General features: G+C 40.8%; 2 protein-coding genes across 9 annotated transcripts in view; one reads left to right on the top strand and one right to left on the bottom strand.

The window, feature by feature from the left end:
* The window catches only part of PYGL (glycogen phosphorylase L), a 69,689-nt gene that overhangs the window by 41,463 nt on the left and 6,526 nt on the right, over positions 1-21,700 (top strand). The window lies entirely within an intron of this gene.
* ABHD12B (abhydrolase domain containing 12B) lies at positions 360-21,494 on the bottom strand. Its single transcript, XM_064569709.1, has 13 exons — positions 21,481-21,494; positions 21,243-21,370; positions 20,253-20,355; positions 18,381-18,500; positions 16,384-16,414; positions 13,615-13,660; positions 13,381-13,510; positions 12,912-12,949; positions 10,761-10,840; positions 2,446-2,528; positions 1,246-1,324; positions 509-627; positions 360-387 (listed from the first exon to the last, which is right to left on the bottom strand). Exons 1-13 carry the CDS (start codon positions 21,492-21,494, stop codon positions 360-362), a joined length of 999 nt encoding a protein of 332 aa, XP_064425779.1.

Here is a 21,700-nt window from a genome sequence, read left to right as displayed (position 1 = left end):
ACTACATTAGAGTACCTTTCTTATACTGTTAAGTCCCAACCAAAGACCACCTTATTCACAGATATCCCCAGCATGTTTGGTAACCACACATTTTTAGATGGGATCCAAATTTTACCCAATTCTGAGACTCTACAATGAGGTTTCAGTTTGTTCCACAAAGTAGACTATGACAAGCTAAATGACAACTTTCAATAATGCCCAACATCCCTGCTTTCCCTTACTAAAATGGCAAGTGAATTGTAGAAATGTCAGTGACTTCAGCTCATCCCAGCAGCCCAGTACGATTTTACATGAAAAATATGCATCATGGGTGGTGTCTGGACCAAGTCTTCACTGCAGATTTCTGTTACTCTCAGACCTCATGCCCACTGCTCGCTCAGGAAATCTCTGCAAAAAAAAGGACCTAGGTCAGCTCACATGCTTTTTCCACTTCCCAGTCTAAGTAAGCCAGAGCAGCCCTAATTGCCTTTAAGAGAAGGATAATCACATTTAGCAAAGCAACTCTTACCTCACAGTGTTTATTAGTGTAGGGCTTCTACAGAGGAAGTTGTGTTGGAAACCAGGAGGAAAGGTCACCATCTTGACCCTCTCTTTGTTCCTATACGCATTGCGTGCAATTTCATAGAGCTGTGCGGGACAGAAAGACCGAGACTCAAAGGCTGACCATCAAAGGTGGTGTTTTTCTAGTTTAATTTTCCTAAACGGTACACAAACAGTCAACTTGGGGAGTGAGTCCCATTAAGTCAGAGATAAGGGACTCCCCACCACCCATTCCCAACCCCCCCGGTGTTGGCTGCCTCTACAACTAAGGAACTAAAAACTGCACAGCTAACACAGAACGCTGACAGAACCTCATCCTTCTCCTGCCAACACCCTCCCTGCAAGGGATGGATGGACCCACTGTATTTGTCTGAAAGAAAACCAACTGCATCCCATTTTTGGAGCTGCTCTGGGAGCGACTACATGGAGATTCCCCCAGCAGCCTGGGATCTTCTCTATACTTGCAGATCCACACGTACACTTGCCGACGAGGAACCAGGATCCACCACAAACACTCATTCGGGCTACACAGCATAGTACACTGATGCATACTGTGTACACCAGGCAGCATGGCTATTTGGGGACGTAGAGAACCCTTATAACGTCAGAGACCCTCCTGTAGGCTCTAATCTCAAAGTCTGGCTAGACGAGAAATTGGTGATGGAAGTATGGTATGTTTCAGTCAGCACTGAGCTCTTAGTTTACCTTTTTTCCAAACTCCAAAGGCACCGTGCTGTCGTCCTCACCGTGTATGATGAGAAGGGCAGAAGACAGGAATTTAACACTAGGGACAAGTAGAAGAAAAGCATTCAGTTCAAAAATTATATGTTGGGATTTCTCTTCTTCTAAGTTAAAGCTTTAGCAAAACATGAGATTTGCCTCAAAATACAAGATCTCTCTGCCCTTCCTTCCCAGGAATGACAACTTCATATGTAATAAACTTCATATAGTCACTGTTTTCCCTTCCAGGCAAGATTCTCTCTCTTCTGTTTACTCACACAATTTAATTAGGTATTTAATTAATTTATCTCTGTATGATTTTTTTTAAATAATTAAGAAAAAATACTGAATTTGTACAGTTAAAAGAACCTTATCTTTTCCCTTATTCTACCTTATTTCATAATATCTGGGATATTTTAACTAAAAGACTATATAAAAAAAAAACAACTCAAAATTCAAAAATAACAAGAACTACCACAGGACTAAAGAGAACTCTTTGTAGCAATGTATTTACTTTTCCCCATAAATGTATAGATGGACACACGATTAAGAGGTTTAATCAGCTTCCTGGTCAACCTCCTAGCTTGGTAATTCAGAGAGGCTACAGCATGAAGAAGACTTGTTCCTTATTCTAATAACTTTCTCAAACAATACTTCCTAAATTCTGATACCCATCCACCCCGTCACAATGACTCACTGTTGCTCCTGAGAAGGTTAGATCCCTCAAGTGTGTCGACATAAAGTACTGATAACATCCGCCCATTGGAGGAACTCTTAAATTCTCCAGCTGCGAGAGGCTAACTTGCCAAATTCTGATCATTGGACTTGCTGTTGGGTCAATAGGCTGAATGGTGGGTGGGTTTTGGTTACATGGGGAATAAGGCCTAGAAGTCAGGGATCCCCAAGGAGAACATTAGGCTAGACCTTCTCAGAGCACCTTTAAAAGATCCTGTAAACCCTAAGTCTACAACTCCCTTTATGACTTCAGAGAAAGTATTGAATTAGTGAAGTTTTCAAATTAGACATGAGGAAAATATCAAACAATAAAAATTTGTGGACACATTACCTCAAAGTTTGGTACCCATCTAAGAATTCTCATCTACCCGTTCAGCATGTCACATGATAGTTACCCTCCAGAATGGCATAGATAGAGTAATAATGGACATCTTTTCATCATTAGCTTACTTTTCATCATTAGGGAAGACTATTTTGTCTTTTCTCAGGGCATCCATAAGCGCACGTAAAAATGCTGGAAGTTTCCGGTAAATCTATTTTTTAAAAAAGAAAAAAAAAATTAAAACATGGCCTATATCTATGTCATTTGTTATGTTTTCCTACATGAACTATACTAATGTAGAGAGTAGCAACTTTCTACATATAATAAACTTTTTTAAGAACAAATCTCATGATTTTAAAAGTAAGTCATGTCATTGTAGGGAAATTGGAAAATACAAAAAGGAAGAAAGAAAAGGTGGTATATATATACAATGGAATATTACTCAGCCATACACACACACACACACACCACCTCTTCTTCATTCATTCATCAGTTGATGGACATCTGGGCTCTTTCCATATTTTGGCATCAAATTTTTGACTAATCAGAATATTCTGTTCAGTGACTAGACCAGTTAATTATGTTCACTGTAGAAGCAATTTTTAGATTATGCATATCACTGCTCCTTTACACAAGTGTGAAGAAAAAGAGTTTGGTGCTATTTGTATTTTAAAGAAAGATAGGAAGCAAAAACAACAAAATGTTAACAGTGATTATCTCTGGGTGGTGGGGATTATGTGTGATTTATTTCTTCTTTCATCCTTTTTGCACCACCTTGGCCTTTGAGGTCCCACAGAATCTGGCTGTTGCCTGTCTGTCCTCTCACTGAGCCCAGCCCTGTCCACCCTGCTGCCTTCTCCTGGAACACATCAGGCTCAAACCTACTTCGGAGCCCTCGCCTTTCTTTTCTCTCAGCTCAAGACCTCCAGATTTTCCCATGACAGCTTCTTGTCATGCAAGTCTCAGCTCAGATGATAGCTCTTCGAGGAAGCTTTCCCTACCGACCCCCCCAACACCCGACAGTCACTCCCTATCACACACAGCACTTCTCACTCCTGAAAATCAGCTTATCGTGTACTCATCTCCTGCCTGTCTTCCCAGGAAGTATATATACTTCACAGGAAGTCAGGCCACAACTTTTTTATTCCCTGTAGTATTCCTAGAACCTAGGAAAGTTCCCAGTACCTAACAGACACTTGAATAAAGACTTAACTAAAGATGGAATGGATCTCCTGTGCAAATATCCCTGACATACACTATTAGCTATTATCTGTCATGTTCATCTTAGTGTGACTTAAATTTCATTCGGATTTTATTCCTTGGAATAGATTTGCTAAGAGAAAAGACCAGGAAAGTATTATATGTATTCCTCCGTTGTGCCTGAGAGGGGAGTGGGGAGGAAAGTGCTACATAATAAATGGGACATTGCCAAAGGAAGGAATTGGGTACAGCACAGGTAGGCTGGGGCCAGTTTAGAAAGAAAAGAATTCTATTCGTTGTAGAAGCAGTTTTTAGGTTATACGTATCACTGCCCCTTTATGATATGGAGAAATTAGAGTCAGCTGCTACAATACTTCATTTGTTGTAGTCTTCCACTATGAACTGTAGTAATACAGAGAATAGTATCTTTCTAAATAGAATGAACTTAAAAATTTGTTTTCCTGCTTTCAAAAAGTAGTTCATGTCACTGTAGGGAAATTAGCACAGAATAGGGAGGCTGGGTCCAGGAAAGACAAATGTCCGCTTCACAATTTTGGCATAGGCCTACTGTTTCCAGGATGCTTTCATGTTTTCATGGGAGTTTGTCTGGCTTGCATTTTTTGCATGGTCTCATGGCAGATGATTTGCATTCAGGTGCAGTCTGGAGATCCTAATACTGCCTCTCCTGCCCCTTTTCCTTTTTCCTTCTCTTACCCATAACTAAGGGCAAGATTCCTTGTTTTGTTTTCTTTTGTCTTTGTCTCCTGATTCTGCCACCCCTGGAATCAGGGCTCCTCTGAAGAAAATTCAATAAGAGAAGCCCTTCAGCAATTCATCTCAAATTCCAAAGGAGTAAGAAGAAAGCAGGCCCAAGTCAATCTACCCCCATTATTCCTCATCAGCCAGAGGTGCCCCTTGAGACTCAGAGGTCATACCATCCCCTCCAGCCCAGACCACAGCGATGGGCTCCTAATTGGTCTTCCTGCCTCCTCTCTTCTGGAATGCCATCAAATAAGTACTCCTTAAAGACTAGTTATGTGAAATGTACTGTCACAAAGCTTCCATAGTACCACACAAGCTACTTAAAAACAAAGTAAGAAACTCCCATCCTGGCTGCAAGCCCATCCACATCTGGCCACAGTCTTTCATTCCAAAGGCTGCACACCTCCAATCCATCTGCCTAGAGTTAGAAGATGTAGGATTGAGTCCCATTTCCTCTTCTTATAGGGTGTGTGACAATTGGGCAAGCCTCTGAGCCGCCATTCCCCTCAGCTCTAAGTGGAGGCAATGATGCCAAACTCAGAGAGTTGTTACGAGGATTTAAAAGGATGATGAGTGTGCAAGATCTTTCATGGAAGCCTTGTATGACTCTCAGGTATTTTATAGCACATAGTTGCCCCACTCCAGCCATGTGCCTTGGCTCACACTGTGCCTCCTCTCTGTTTCCTAACTGCTCTCCCTTACCTTCAAGAAAGGAGCTTAGATCCTATCTCTGTAAGTCTTCACTGACCATACCTATGCACAAGACCTTTCTCTTCCCTGAATTCTTCCTACCCTGAAATTACTGTTCTGGGTCCTACCCTAGCACTTACCTTAGTCTGCTTAGCAATAGAAAAAGTGGGAAAAGGGAACATGTATTTGTTGAGTCCCCGCTAGCTGCTGGGTACTTTGCAATGATTATCTTAATCTAATCTTTTCAACAACCCTAGGCAGTAGGCAGTATCAACCCCATTATTTAAAAATGGGAAAACTCAGAGAAGGGAAATAGTATTCTAAGATCATAAGTGGTTAGTGGCAGAAGCCAAATTTGAACCCAAATCTGTCTGGCTCCATAGCCCATGCTCTTTTTTCCACTGTGTCATGCTACCTTCCTATTTTGAGTAATGAAATTGATTCCAAAGTGACTTAATGGAAATCCCTGCCATTACTTTATATCCACCATTAATTTCCTATCTCTTCAACTGGACAGGAAGCTTCTTGAGAGTAAGGACCCATGCCTTTCACTATATTTGTATGTCTCACACCACCTACACTTCCTTATTTAACAGGAACGTTCAGGGTTATGGCACTCCACTGGTAATAAAAAGAGTTAATGGCCATTCAGTGCTTACTCTGTCCCAGGCGCTATTATAGATGCTTTTCATATACTAATATATTTAGTTATCACAGTAATCTGGAATAGATTATTTATTACCCCCATTTTATAGATGAGGCGATTAGAGCATTAAAAGCAATTAATCTGAGGTTATACAGCTGATAAGTGACAGCCCTGGAAATCAAACCCAGGAAGTCTGACACCAGAGCTATGGTTCTTAAAGACAGGGTGATAATACAGGACTCCTCTACTTCTAAACCATAAAGGTACCTATTAAACTGAGATTTCATGACATTTTAAATTAAATTCCAAACTTAAAAATACTGGAAGATTCCCCACTTTTAATAATAGAAGAATCATTACAAACCAAACCTTTTGCCCAAGACAACTAGAAAAGCTGGAAAAAATATATATGTGTGTATATATATATATATGTATATATATATATATTTTTTTTTTTTTTGGAAAAAAATATTTTAAAAACCTTTCTATGAAGGTGTCAGAGACTTGCCAAGGCATCTTGAATGGTCTAGATCCCCGAGAGAAAGGAATGTCAGAGAGGTGAAAGTGACATTCGAGGCCACTTTCGCCTTGAGACACAACTTGCAAGTCAGGAGAAAGCAAAAAGTAGAAGCAAAGGAACACAAATAGAAACAGATGACACAAATAGAAAAAAAAAAAGAAAGTAGATTTAAACCTAAATATATCATAATTTCATTAAGTTAAATAGACTACTGCAATTAATAGAGAAAGCTTGTTGGAAACGAAAACAAAACCCTACTATATGCTGCTGACAAGAGATATGCATTAAATACAAGAATTCAGAAAAGTTTAGAGTCAAAGGATAGAAAATTATATATTATGCAAACACTATTCAAAACAAAGATATATTAATATCAGGCACAAAGCTGACTTTAAGTCAAGAAGCATTTTTAATCAAAAGATATTTCATAATGAAAAAAGGATCAATTTACATGGAAGATATAAAATTACATTATTATTCAATGTATGCTTTACACATGTATAACATATGCTCAAAAAAGCTAAAGCAAAAATTGACAGAACTAGGATAGAAATAAACAACTCCACAATCATGGCAAGGTATTTTAATACTCGTCCCTGCGTAACTGATAAAACAACCAGTCAAAAAATCAGTGCAAATATAGAAGAATTGAACAGCATGATTAACAATCTTTACCTAATTGATATATATAAGAACACTGCACCAAAAACAGAACATATTCATTCCAACATATGCCAAAATTGACCATATGTTGGGACATAAAGCAAGTCTGAACAAATTTAAAAAACTGAAATCATACAGAGAGAAATCTCAGATCATGGTAGAATTAAGCTAGAAGTCAATAGCAAACATAAATCCCCAAATGTATAGAAATTACAAAATACAATTTTAAATAACCCATAGGTCGAAGAAGTCATAATATTATAAAATATTTTGAACTAAATGATCATTAAAATGCATTTGAAAACTTGTGTGATCCATCTGAAGAGTGGCTTCTGTAGAGTATGCCTTTGTGCATAAATTAGAAAAGAGGAAATACTGAAAATAAATTACCCAAGTACCATCTCTAGAAATTTTTTAAATAATAAGTTGAATCTAAAGCAAATAGAAGAAAGGGAATAATAAAGGTAAGAACAGATAATAAAACAGAAAGCATTCAATATAGATAATCAACAAAGTCTGAGTTGGTTCTCTGAAGAGACTAATAAAATTAATTCTTGCTGTAAATGTTGGCTGTCCCCCTTCTCCTTAGCTTTGGACAACAGAAGCCATTGCCGTCAAAGTTATGTCACCCTCCCTCAAACTATTCTCTAACCCTGCAGATGGCAGAAACAACCACCACCCCCCTACAGTTGACTCAAAGCTTAGTCCCATGTGGATTAGGCCAAAGCTACACTTCACCAGAAGTCACATCTTGTTCTGCTCTTTCCCCATCCCTATCCTACAACCCTCCTTCAAATGACCTTGCAGGTTTTGCCTTTAGAGCACTCTCTCAGTAAATCACGCACATCAAGTCCTTGCCATGGGCTCTGCTTATAGGAGAACCTGACCTAGGGGCGCCTGGGTGGCTCAGTCGTTAGGCGTCTGCCTTCGGCTCGGGTCGTGGTCCCAGGGTCCTGGGATCGAGCCCCGCATCGGGCTCCCTGCTCGGCGGGAAGCCTGCTTCTCCCTCTCCCACTCCCCCTGCTTGTGTTCCCTCTCTCGCTGTGCCTCTCTCTCTGTCAAATAAATAAATAAAATCTTTAAAAAAAAAAAAAAGAGGGAACCTGACCTAAAACTAAAATTAAGAAAACCTTAATCAATCAATCAAAATAAACTTATAAATACCATGTTCATAAATTGGAAGATTCAATATTAAAAAGGTATCAATTTCCCCAAATTATACATAGACCTAATGCAATTCCAATCAAAATCCTGGGAAATTTTTTATAGAAATTGATGAGTATATACCAAAATATACATCAAAATACAAAAGATCAAGAATAGTCAAGACAAATCTTGAATAAGAAGAACAAAGCTGAAGAACTTACACAGACAGATATAAAAACATTATAAAGCTACAGTAATTAGGGGCGCCTGGGTGGCTCAGTCGGTTGAGCATCTGACTCTTGATTTCAGCTCAGGTTGTGATCTCTGGGTAGTGAGATGGAACCCCGCTTTGGGCTGCACACTAAGTGTGGAGCCTACTTGGGATTCTCTCTCTCTCTCTCTCTGGCTCCCTCTCCCTCTGCCCCTCCCTCCATTCAGCCTCAATGTCTCTTTTAAAAAAAAAAGCTATAGTAATTAGGAGATGCAGTATTCATATGAGAATGGACAGATAGATAAGGGAACGAAATGGGAATCTACTAACAGACCCATATACATTAAGCCCTGATATATTCAAATAGCACTGCAGAATTGGTAGGGAAGGTTTGTTTAGTAAATGGTACTAGACCAAAACTGCATATCCATATGGACTTCTACTTCCTACATACAAAAATCCATACCTGTAGGTTATAGCTCTAAATGTAAAAGATAAAACAATTTCTATAAGATAGCATAGAAGGGTATCTTCATAATCTTTGGTACCCAGAGTTTTATTAAACAGGACACTTTTCTTAAAAATATTAACCATGAAAAAATAATTGATAAACTGGCCCACATTAAATCTAGGACTATTTCTTCATCATAAGATATCATTAAGGGAGTAAAAGGCAAAATGAGAGAATATACTTGCAATACAAACAGTTTTCCAATGACTCATCCTATGAAAAACTACAAATAAAAAAGACAAAAGCATGAACAAGTATCTCACAAGAGATATCTAAATGACTAATAAACATGAAAAAAATGCCCAGCTTCATTAGTCATAAGGGAAATACAAATTGAAACCACAATGAGATCCATACGAGGGTAAGGATGTGAAGCAATTGGAACTCTCATACACAATAGGTGGGAGAGTAAAATGGTTAAATCACTTTGGAAAACTGTTAGGCACTCTAATCACTAAAGCTAAACATATGCATATCTTACTATGCAGCAGTTCCATTCCTAGGGTACACTCACTCCGGTGAAATATGTACCATGTTTGCAGGATACATGTTCAAGAGCATTCATAACAGCAGTGTTATTAATTACCCCAAATGGAAAGCAACTCAAATGTCCATAAACAATAGGTCAATAAATTGTTGTATATTTATACAATGAAATACTATATAGCAATGAAAATGATCAAACTACAACTATACCTCTTGTGTAAAATCCCACAAATACATGTTGGTTGAAAAACATAGAATATATCCTATATAATTCTACTAATTATATAAAGTTCAAAAACAAAATTATATTGCTTAGAGATGCACACATAGATGGTAACACTATAAAGGAAAGCATGGATATGATTACCATAAAACTCAGTCTAAGGATTACATCTAAGGTGAGGCTTATTGAATTGGGAAGTGACATGCAGGAGACTTCTAGGGGGCTAGTGATGCTAATTTCTGGACTTAAATGTTAGTTACATGGATGTGCAGTTCATAATTATTAAGTCATATATTTTCCTATTATGTTAAATTTCAAAATTAGAACAAAAGTACATGGATTGTACCTGATTTATTCCTACAAGTTAGTGAATTTATTAGTAATTAGAGTAATACAATAGATGCTCAATTAGTGGCTATCTTAAAATGAATACTTAATTGTCTAAAACCAATTGAAAGTGTTTCATTATCTCAAATTACTCAGCACTCAGTATTTTCTATTGTTGAGGGGATTTCTGTACTGAGATGGAGTTTATAGTATGGCATTATTCTAGATTATGTGGTTCTGTGAATTAGCTGTCCTGGGAAGTGATGAGCTACCTTCTCCTGAAATAGTTAAGCAAATTCAGAAAGTTTTGTGATGATTTGTTATTTAAAAAAAAAAAGATTCTCAAAGTAGGCAGTTGTATTAAAGTACCCTTAAAATACCTTCTAACGTTAATCAACAATTTAAAATTTTGGGTCGTGTATCCCCTCTGAGAATCCTATCTCTTTCTCTGGTTCACTGGCTAACATTTATATGATGGTATGTCTATAAGCAGTTGAGCATTAGGCATGGGATGAAATTATGATAATCTACACAACAGATAAAAAAAACTAGATCTTGTTGCCCAATTCTTTAAACTTTATCTTCTTGGAAAGATTGTGTTCTCTACTTGGGATACTGTGTAAAACCCTTTGGCAGCTTCCTTGAATTCTCTAAAGCCTTTTTTTTATCATAAAATAATGATAAATATATGGCTTATAATCATAGGGTTAAAAAGGATGTATGAGAGGCATGTTTTCACTTTAAAAGGGAAAAATAATAAACTAAATCAAGTCTATTTTTAAAAGTACATGATAAAAGTTACAGTTAAAGGAAGAGGGGGGAAAAAAGCTCTGGCTCTTAATAAGCCACTATCTCAACCTATTAGAAGAAATAAAAGAACTACAAAATCCAAAAGCCATCGTGCCCTTCTTCAATAGCAACTGGCTAATGACCTGTCTCAGGTTAGAATAACTTAGAAACATACAATACTGGTTAAGAAAAGGAAAACGGTTAATAAGCATAAGTGTGTGGAAACAGCCTACACTTTCACATCTTATGAAGATGATTCAGAGACTCACCTTTAACAAGGGATAATTAATACTTGCAACCCATATGTTGGTAAATGGAGACTCCAGGATAATAGCGTCAACTGGGAATCCTTGAAAATAATAAAAAAGAAATAACTCGGCTATCATATTTAAATACTACCTTTCCTAAATAAGGAGTCCTCAAGGTCCTGTACATGAACTACCTGAACCAAAGTTATTTGTGAAGCTTTTTAATAATGCAAATTCCTGGACTCCACACTAGACTTGAATCAGTCAGAATCTCAGGGGCGGGGGGGAGTGCATTTTTTTTTTTTTAAGATTTTATTTATTTATTTGAGAGAGAGAGAGCACATGAGAGAGGGGAGGGTCAGAGGGAGAAGCAGACCCCCTGCTGAGCAAGGAGCCCGATATGGGACTCGATCCCGGGACTCCAGGATCATGACCTGAGCCGAAGGCAGTTGCTTAACCAACTGAGCCACCCAGGCGCCCGGGGGAGTGCATTTTTAATGGGCACCCCCACCCCAAGAGATTTCTATGCACATGATTGGAAATAGATCAACAAAGATCTAGATATTGGCATTATTCTATATGGACTTTAAAATAACTTGTAAATAATCAATTGTACTATAGTAAAATACTTGTTAAAATTTTAATATTTAATAAAATTTGATATTATGTAGTGAACTGTGTAATATGTCAAAAGAAAATATTTAAACTAAAGCACAAGGAGAAAAATGTCTGGAAAACTCAGGAAACAACATTGGAGACATACAGGACATGGGAACAGACCTAAAAAAAATACATATAATTATAGTCCTGGGGGAGAGAAGATGAAAAATGGGGTAGGCACAATATTTGAAGATAAATGACCAATTTTCCAAGATGCATGAATATCAAGCTAGAGTTATTATGGTACTATGAACCCCAAGCAGGATAACTACTAAGAAAGCCACACCTAGGAAAATCACAGTAAAAATGCTGAAAAACAAAGACAAAAAGAAAATCTCAAAAATAGCCAGAAGAAAAAGTAATTATCTTCAAAGGAGCAGCAGGACGACTGGAAGCTGACTTCCCAATGGAACAGTGAAAGCCAGAACAAAATGAACAACGTCTTCAAAGTGTTGAAAGAAAATAACTACCAACCAAGAATTCTATGCCCAATGAAAATATCCTTCAAAAATGAAGGTAAAATAAAGATATTTTCAGGCCAAAACTGAGGGAATTCTTCACCACAGATAGGCAGAACAAATATCCCAAATGGAAGCACAGAAATGCAAGAAGTAATAAAAAGCAAAGAAAAGGGTAAATCTAGATATTGACTTTATAATACAAGAGCAATAATGTTTTATGGAGTATATAATATAGAGAAAATTAAAATACATGATAGCAAGAGTTCAAAGTCAGGGATGTAAATGGAATTAAAGTGTCCTAAGGTCAATGCATTATCCAAGAAGTGAAGTACTCATTTATGTGGGAATTTAGGTCAAATAATACTTGTCAACACTGTGCAGAAAGTGTGCAGAGAGAGCTGTGAGAGCTTAGAGGAGCAAGAAATAATGTCTGCTTTATTTCCATAATTAATTAAGACTGTGGATAGCATGTGACTTGCTTTAACATGTTCACATAACTCACCCTGACCAGTATTGACAAGCTTAAGATACAACTCAAGAGATGACAAGCTTTTCATGTACATCGCTATCACCTTGTCCTATTCACAGAGATGCTAATTCATGAAAACAGCTAGGATCCAGGAAACCTGTGTTTATAACAAGCACCTCTAGGGAACCTGAGACAGGCAACGCTCAGAACACTTTGGGAAACACGGACATAAATGTCATGGAAGACGGGCGGCTGAAAGCAAGTCCTGCTTGTTACTTCATAAAGGATGTTTTCCTCTGCCATAATCCAAATTACTCCGCAGGAACATTTACTTCACGAGAAGGGCTTTTTCAAGGGGAATTTTAACTCTTCCTGAGTATTTATTGTTAACTTCGTGGCCTTGAAAGGCAACTGTTGTTTTATATTAAATAGAAAAAAGAAAGTTTATTACACGATCAGAGGCTGTCTGAGGTCAGGGGGCCTTAGGTCTCTCTGTGTTCAGAGTGTGATCAACGGTCCGCAGGCTCTCTTTACTTCCCCACCGCGAGCCAAGACATGCCACACGGAGGCATTTTACAGTACCTTTCTCTTCTAGTGCTTTTGCAGCATTTGTTGCAACTCTGTAAAGCAATGAAAATTAGTACATATGTAAAGCAGGGACTTAACAGGTAAACAGTACAAAATGCAACATCTGATAGGAGCATCTAATGAAAGCGCTGGGGCCCTCTGGTAGGACCAGAAGTACAACTTTGCATAGGACTTCAAGGGGTTCCACTGGCCCCAAATCAAGAATCCTTTCCTTTAATACTCTCAAGGAGTATTGGAATGGGCTTCAGTGTCCTAGATAACCACAGAGCTACACCCTCACCCTCCCTTGCATTACGACCGGCTCGCTGAGATGGCACCGGCTCTAACCACGTGTGGGATGTGAGGGAAACCAGAGCTCCGCCTCCTAGCTCAGTGTTCCCTCCTCCGCGCATCACTGCCTCTGATGACACTAAAGCCCCAAGCGCTACCCTCCCCCAAGAAGCCATCTTCAGACTCCACTTACCCTGTACCCAGAGAGTGGCCCCAGAGACACACAGGCGTGGTGCCACTTCTCGCCTTGGTCCACTCATAGACACAAACAGCATCTGTGGTCAGCCCCTCCTCCGTGGGCTCACCCGTGGAGTCCCCGTACCCTGGTGGTAAGGAAAGGCGGGCACAGCATCACTATCTCCAAAATGAGGGCCATCAAGAGCCCTCCTGCTTACTGAAAAGTCTTTACCTACTGCTCTTAACATACCTCTGTAGTCCACAGACAGAACATGAAAGCCACCATCGCTCAGCACCTAGATGACAAAGGAGAGGTTATCTTCTTAATTGTAAACCGAAAAGGTGGTGTAACCTCCTCAACACTTGCATAATCCTCATTGTGATGGTTTCCTACGCAGGGAATAGATGGAATCTGCTGTTTGACCTCAAACACGAGAAGGTCAGACTCAAGGGGAAAGAAGGGAGGCAGGAGGCAGAGCAGGTCAGAGAGCCTGGCCACACCCGGGCTCTGCCCCTGGCTGTGTGACCTTGAGCCTCCCAACATCTGACTATGTAAACAGGATTCTGAAAAGTGAAAAACAATAGTAGCACCTTCAGGACTGTTGGAAGGTGACATGAGATGAAAGTACTGAAGTACCTTGGTACAAAGTCAATGTCCATTTTAAGAATTCCCTTGAGAACAGAAGGTCTACACAGAGTTGTAGTAGAGGTAGTCAAATAATGGGAAGATATTTATACTAAATGTGGACAATAAAGAGTTAATATCAATCAAAAAGAGATCACTCAATTATATGAAACCACTGCCACGCCCCATGTGGATAAATAAGGAAGGAATACGACAGCATCATTTCAAACCAAGTGAATTACAATGACAGACGAAGAGAGAAAAGGGGACAAAAATGCACTGTGCAGATACCTTTAAAACTTTATTTAATCCTCACAATAGTCCCTAAAGGTAGGTATTATCCCCGTTTTATAGATAAAGAAATTGAGTCCTGAGGGTTTAAGTAACTCATTCGTGGTCACCCAGATAGCTAGAGGGAGAACCAAGACTCACCCGTGGGTCTGTTCCTGTCTGAACACCGCACTCCCCCTGCCACAGCACGGACGTGGGGAGCTGAGTCTCACCAGAAATCTTTCGATACAAATTCAACTAATACTGAGGAACTAAAGGAAACTTTTTAATATCTATTTAAACGACACTGCCTCCAAAACAGTGATCCAGGACACAGAGTAGTTAAGCACCCCGGGAGGTGGGAATGTCTGTGCGTCGTTTGTGGTGCTGTGGACAGAAGGACCACTTGGTGAAACAACCCGAGAACAGATCTGACTCCTAAGAATTTATCTCTAGGGAAAAAGTCCAAAAAAAGAATAAACTCAATGCTTCAGGTTTTCTCTAGCAACATTATTGAAATTATTTTGGGGGTGGGGGGACTTGTATCTAGCAACAGTGGAATAGTTAAACAATTGTCTACAAATATAATGGAGAAGGATCACCTTTTAAATCTGTAACTATGGTAACTACGGAAAACCATGGAAGAATGTTTACAACATAGTATGTACATAACATAGCATTAAGTAAAAGAACAACAACATAAAATTACATATAGATATAATCATAATCACATAAAAACTTAAATAAAGACGACAAGGTGGGATTGCAAATTAATGAAAACAGCTGTATTGGACGACTGAAGTGATGAATAAATGGAATGAACGAGAAACAGAGAGGATGTGGAGGAAGAAAGGAAAGAAGAAGGGGAGGAAGGACAACGTAATAGCAAAGACTTAGTTTTTAAGGGAAATCACCCCTCCAAAGAAGAGAACAAAGGCCTGAGGAAGTCCGGTCAGGCTGGGAGATGATGACTATGGCACGACGTATCCAGAATCTGCCTGGAGGAAGAAGCCTTATCATACCTGCCCTTCCCATGCCAACTACCACAAGGATGACCTGGCTCCTTTTCACACCTACACCTATGATTCTTTTCCTTTCTGTGCACACAGGGGCTATAATTCAGCTTTGCCGAGGGTGGGAGAGGAAAAAAACAAAACAAAAACGCATGTTCTCATGGACATCAGCCTCACCACCATCCCACGTAGGAAGTGCAGAGAGTGAGGTGCAGGGTGGAAAGCAAACCTAAAAATTAATAGACATTATCATCCCAGGCAGAACAGCATCCAGCCCACCACCCACCAGAGTCGGCTCCGAGAAGGCCGTGAGGAAAGGGAGGAGCCGACTGGAGAGGGGCTTCCTGTCTGAACAAGGGAGGGAGGACGAAGGAGGTGCTGGCCCTCCTGGGCCTGGCAGGGTGCGGGGCCCCACTCAGGCTGTTACACCAGGGAAGGGCTCTGAGGTGGGAGCTGGTCTGTGGGAGGCGACAGCAGGTCCTGTGGTCAAAAATTGGACAAGCAGCCTGGTCACCTGAGGGAGAGATTACCAAGCTGGGGTGTGGGAGAAGACAGACAGCTGCCCTACCAGCTGTGAGTCAGCCGCGGCTGCATCTCCCGTCCACGCAGGGGCCGCCCCAACAAACTGCAGTCCTGTAGCAGGCTGGCGAGAGGGGAGTGTGGCCGCCATCCCACACGCAAAACCTTCTGTGGGGCTGAAGCCAGAGCCTGAAGGACTCTAACAGCAGGCGTTCTACGTATTTATCCTCTACCACAAGAAAAGGCTGTTTCTCACGGGAGTGACCTTCACATTTAATATACCCTCACAGCCTTTCCCCCCCAGCCCTCAGAAAAAGCGGATAAAGAGGGTCTTGAGCTCCACCTGGTGATGAAGGCGATGTATTTATGAAAATGTTTTGGGAGTCAGGCATGTTCGCTTCTGTTTTGAAGCCCTGTGGTCACTGCAGGAAGAGAAATCCACGTGTGAGACTTCGAGTCCCAGACGCCAAACCCACCCTTGGGAGCTCTCAGTAGATACCCATGCTGAGGGCTGAGGAAGATCTAGGGCTATAGCCCAGAAGAGAAAAAACAGAGACATAAAACTGGTACCTTGAGGCCCCTTCAGACATACCTTTACTAGCTCAAGTCTGTGAGGAGCTGCCCTGTGGAAGAGGTTAAAACAAAGAGCAAGAATTAGGAATGACAATGACAAATTCAATAAAAATCACTATCATGCTTCTAGCATCTGATCTCATGGCTTTGTTTTTCAGGTCAGAGAAATAAATAACTGGGAGAAAGGGAAATGGTTTTTGGTGTCATAGCCCGCTTGGATGTGTCAGGGGGAGTGCTGGATGGCTCCCCACTGCTCTTGCATTCCTCTGCATGAGCCCTGGATGCCCAGATGGTTAGTGCTTCTCAACAGAGGCATGTGATGAATTACTGATAATCCACCTCCTCTCACTGCTACACAGCAAAACTAATTTCTAAGAATACTTTTAGAAGCTAAAGGAAAATCAGCTCCAGAAAGTGGTTTTTCAGAACAAAGGATGATACAGTCATGTTCACTAAACCAAGACCTGCCTGTACCTGGTTCACTGTGCCATTAACTACAAGATGAAGTGAGGGAGACTCACAGCACTGGAGGTACAAGAAAGGCTTTTTCCCAAAATAACCATATCATCTACTCTCTATTAACCATGCTAATAAAGGAGAGACAAGGATGATTGAAAAGGCAGAGGATTCTTTTGAAAACCATTTGAATTTTGTCTTAGAGCCAAGTGTCTTAAGCTTTAGTGGGTCATGAAGCCCTTCGAACATATGATGAAAGCTATGGACCCATTTCCCAGATAAATGTATCCACACTTGACATTTTTAGTACAATTTTGGGAGGAGGTTCATGGACCCTCTGGGGTTTCTCTGGCTCCCAAGTCTGGAAGCATTGTCCTCAACAAGGCTCCTGTAACCTCCCATTTGGCCTCCTTTTGGCTCAATACTGCTGATAGCCAGCTAAGAGTTTTGGCAGGGGACAGGAGGAAGCTGGGGCTGACCCCAGAGCCAGTAAATCTGGGGTCATAGCAGATTCACAAAGGGGGACAGACATGAATGGGTGGGCCGAATGATCCTTTAAATACATACACTGTAACACCATGCCCAAGTTTGCACAATCAGAACAATGTTCAACAATGTTGAAAAAGGTTGAATTTCATGGGGAATCTCCATCATTGTCACTCTAAAATGGACACCTTCAGAAAGCCCCTAGTGCAAAGGCAAGCCTTGAGAAAGTCATCAACACAGAAAAAGACAGTGAGAAAAAGAGACATAGGCAAGGGAGCCAAGGGGCAGATTCCAGAGCTCGTCACTTAGTTTGCAACGTCCCTCCAGACACAGAGCTGGATCCGTGGGTCCCTGAGGCACAGCGCCCCTTCCCCAGCCCAAAACGCTGCAGTCTCAGCTGATGATCATCACCCACCCTAACGACAGGCCTGCTGGGAAGCCCTGGCAGCACATCAAAGGGGCTCAGGACTTCAGGGAGGCATTCTTTGTGGCAAAGCACGGTTGGACAACAGAGAGTGGGCTGAGGCATCCGGTTTCTAGAGTAGAATCACTCAGATGGTCCCCAGTAAGGACGGTCAGACTTCCAGATGATCTCTCATAGGGAGTCCATACATTTGATTAGTAGGACTCATGCTAAATCAAGGAATCCCCACGTACTTCTGTGAGAGGACCACCGATAAGGAAATTGCTCTTCCTTCTCCCCATATCTCAGGCCTGTCCCCTTTCCCGTCATCCATGGGCTCAGTTCAGCATTTCAGGCACTCTTTGGGAGTAAAGGAACCACTGACTTCTTGGAAATCAATAACCAAATTTTGGAAGTTAGTCTCCCTTTCAGTTAAAGATCGACATGAGTCTACATACAGAATATATAGATTTTTTTTTAAGAGAAGCCTATTGCCGGAACACCCTCAAATTTCAACAAAGGAAAAAAATATATATGTGAAGGCACACTTACAGAGTCGAAAACTCTGGAAAGCTCTGCCTTTCCTTCCCCCGCCCCCGCCCCCCACCCCAGGCTGAAAGGCTCCCTCTCTTTTTAAACAACAACAAAAAAATCCAAGCGAAGGCACTGACCTGTGTTCTGCGCTGCCGTGAAGATAAACAATAATTGGGTTGCCGTCATGAAGGGCTGCTTCATACCAGCCATGGTCCTTCTCCTTAGCATCTTCCCCCCGGCAGCTGGGAACCGTGTGCCTGAAGAGCAAGGAAACATTTTAACAAACGTACAGAGAGAATTCACTTTCCTTGCCAAAGTCTGAAACCCTCCTCAGGTCAAAGATGTATATTTATAGGTTTATATATGTATAAATATCCATTACATATTTATATGTATGTGTGTATATGTGTGTGTATATATATATATATAAATTTCTATCTGAGTAATATATGCACATGGTAAAAATTAAAGTATAATACCACAAACATCTTACAGTGACAAGCACTACTTCTCTACCCCCCTCCCCCATGCACAGAAACAATCCCTTTTAACCACTGACTGTTCTAGTCCTTCTGACTCCTACATCCACTAATCTTCCAGGACTGCAATTCTTAGGTGCAGTCCATTGAAATGCAGTCCGTTGGATGGAAACAAGTAAAAGGCAATAGGTATTTGCCACCTGCTATTGGTTTAGCTGAAGAAACAAATTGAAAGAATTTAAAGAGAGAGCAGTTTAGATGGGAGAAAAGAACTTAAATATGAAACTAAGCTATTCTACTCAAGAAACCAGTGACCTTGTGGAGTTAAACACCTGCCCAAGCTCCAGTCCCTCCACCTGTTAAACCAGTGAGTGAGCCCTGAAGATACAAACACTTCCATATGACATGTCACAAGGAGACTTGGAGAACTGGCCACGTAATAATAAATCTTCAGGCTTCTCAACGCTTTAGGGGCAGAAAGTCTGACATCAAAGCCCAGGGCCTCTGGACTGAGAGGACTGGCATCCTTGCCAGCTAGATAAGCCAGGGCAAGAGCAACGAATAAAAAGATTTTCAAATTCCAACACTGTTAGCTGAATTGTACTGTGCAGATTAGGAAGAAGTTATGTGAACTCATATTGGTTCCTAAACATTCTATGATCACATATTTAAAGTCAGGGAGAGGAAATATAAAACAGGACACTGGGAAATTGGCAGCCAAGAACAAGAAGTAGAACCAAACAGAAAAAAATGTTGACAGTAGCATAGCAAAAAAGACAATAGCTCACGATTTTGACAATTGACTGTCTTTTCTGTGCTGTACCAAGCACTGTGCTAAGCAATGAAAACCCACTAACGAACGAAAGAAAGGAAGGAAGGAAGCAAGAAAGGAAAGGAAAGAAAAGAAAAAAAAGGGGACGCCTGGGTGGCTCAGTCAGTTAAGCATCTGCCTCTGGCTCAGGTCATGATCTCTGGGTCCTGGGATCGAGTCCCATATCGGGCTCCCTGCTCAGCGAGGAGTCTGCTTCTCCTTCTGCCCCTCCCCCCCTCGTGTTCTCTCTCTCTCTCTCTCTCTCTCTCTCTCACTCTCTCTCTCTCTCAAATGAATGGATAAAATCTTTAAAAAAAATTTTTTTAAAGAATGCCCACCAACAAAGTCACCTACAAAAGTTATAGTCTTATAGAGAAGACAAACATTAACCAAATAATCGCACAAACATTGATTTAACTACAGTGGGGGAAATGCCATAAAGGACAAGCACAGGTTGCCACCTGTGCCTCAAATGGGAGCTGAGGAAGGGCTTCTCTGAAAATTACCGCGGTACCATTGGCAACTGAGACCCTAAAGACGAGCAGGCAGGTAGTTAGGCGAGAGGAAGGGGCAGAGACCAAGACCTACAAGTGTTGCAGACAGAGCCTGTCCTGCGAGAGCGTGACTTGCGGTGCCAGGAGGCTGGCCGTTCTGCAATAGTGCAGGAAGGCTGGTGTGCAACACGGCAGAAGAGTCCCAGTGTCCATCAGTGCACTCACCAGATTCCCAGAATCACCCCAGGTTCAACTCTGATATACAAGTTCACCGTGTGAGGGATCTTTAACTCCGGTTTCTTTAAATCCACAAGAAATGGTGCTTTGACTAGAAAGTAGAATTAATTATCAATGCCCAGAGTCAAATTCCATGTCTTTTAATCACAATCAAAAAAAGTAATTAGTCTCCTGGTTAACATGGTTTCTAAGTTGCAAGCTTCCACACTAAATTCCCAGCGAAGTATTTTATTTTATAAACAAGGACCAGCCCACAGGAAAGTTGCCAAAACAAAAACCCCTAAAGCTAGATTTTAAAATAGCACTGGTGTGACAGGTCATCATAGGGTTTTGTTCAGTCCTTATCCTTGTCTCAAGCTAAAAACAAAGGAGACCACTACCATAAAAAGGTAAGAGGGTCTAGAAGAAAGTAATGAGTATTCTGCTACCTACGTCAAGCATTACTTTTTCCACTAAATAAAACCTAGTAATTAGCCATAAACCATGAAGTGGTCAGAATCAACAAACCCCTGGGGACAAGCCAGTGAGAGCATGACCTGTGTGCTAGGACTGTGTGTTACATTGACTAACAGCACTCAGTAGAAAAAGCGTGGGAGAACAGATCCCTCACATCAGCCTCTCCCCAACCCCAGCTCCCCATTTTCTCTCTTTCAAGGGATATAGGTAAAAAGAAAAAGCAAAAGAGTAGAGAATACACCAAGCAATAAGCTACCCCTATTAACAGCTAATTCAAAGACTGAGCTCCTGAACTGAAACCCCACCCACAAGGCCATGTTTTTCTCTCCATCCCCCCAACAGTCTTTAGGGATTCGCACTAGACCGCAAAGCCTCTGTTAAATGGGTTTCAGACCATTGAAGTCTAGCCACAATTTTATAGCCGACGTGCCTTTTTCATTGTCACATGGGCAGCTTTAAGGGCAGTGAGTTCTTTCTTTGGGAAAATATATATTGGCAAATTCATGATAGATATATACTTACAAAAATTTAAAAATATTAGCATATTCATCAGAGGAGGAAAAATGTGTTCTTTTAATGGTTTACTAGTAAAGCTGTTGTACAGAGAGGCAATTTTTCTTCCGAGTGTTGAACAGGAATGTGGAAAAGATCTGCAAGATATAATGAAACAAGCAAGGCATTCAAAATCACTCCAAGTTTTGTCATTTGTTTTTTCTCTTAGCATCCAAATAAAATTTCAGAGACTAACACAGGGAATTACAGGTAACTTGGCATTTAAGCAAAATGCTTTCCAGAATTGTATGCCATTAGCACAGATCAGGACTGGGCACTAAGGGAGAAGAGGAGAGGAAAGCAATAAATCAGGCCCCCAACTAGCTGCTGAGAAAGCCCTGGTATGGCAGAACAGGAGTTGGGGGGACATGAATGCACCGGAGTCAAGCCTGTTTCCTCAAGTGCATCCCCACAGAAGACCAAGGCTG

Source organism: Mirounga angustirostris, unplaced genomic scaffold, assembly GCF_029215605.1.
Source record: "Mirounga angustirostris isolate CCGP_5_RB_7025 unplaced genomic scaffold, mMirAng1.0.hap1 SCAF_9, whole genome shotgun sequence".
In the NCBI taxonomy this organism is placed as follows: Eukaryota; Metazoa; Chordata; class Mammalia; order Carnivora; family Phocidae; genus Mirounga; species Mirounga angustirostris.
Note: the sequence above shows the minus strand (reverse complement) of the source record. Positions and strands in the feature narration are given on the sequence as shown.

Coding starts and splice junctions, on each gene's coding strand:
- ABHD12B (XM_064569709.1), bottom strand. Junction 16,415..18,380: donor CACGGCAGCGCAGAACACAG/GTCAGTGCCTTC, acceptor CCTCTTCCACAG/GGCAGCTCCTCACAGACTTG. Junction 13,661..16,383: donor ACAGACTTGAGCTAGTAAAG/GTATGTCTGAAG, acceptor TTTGTCATCTAG/GTGCTGAGCGATGGTGGCTT.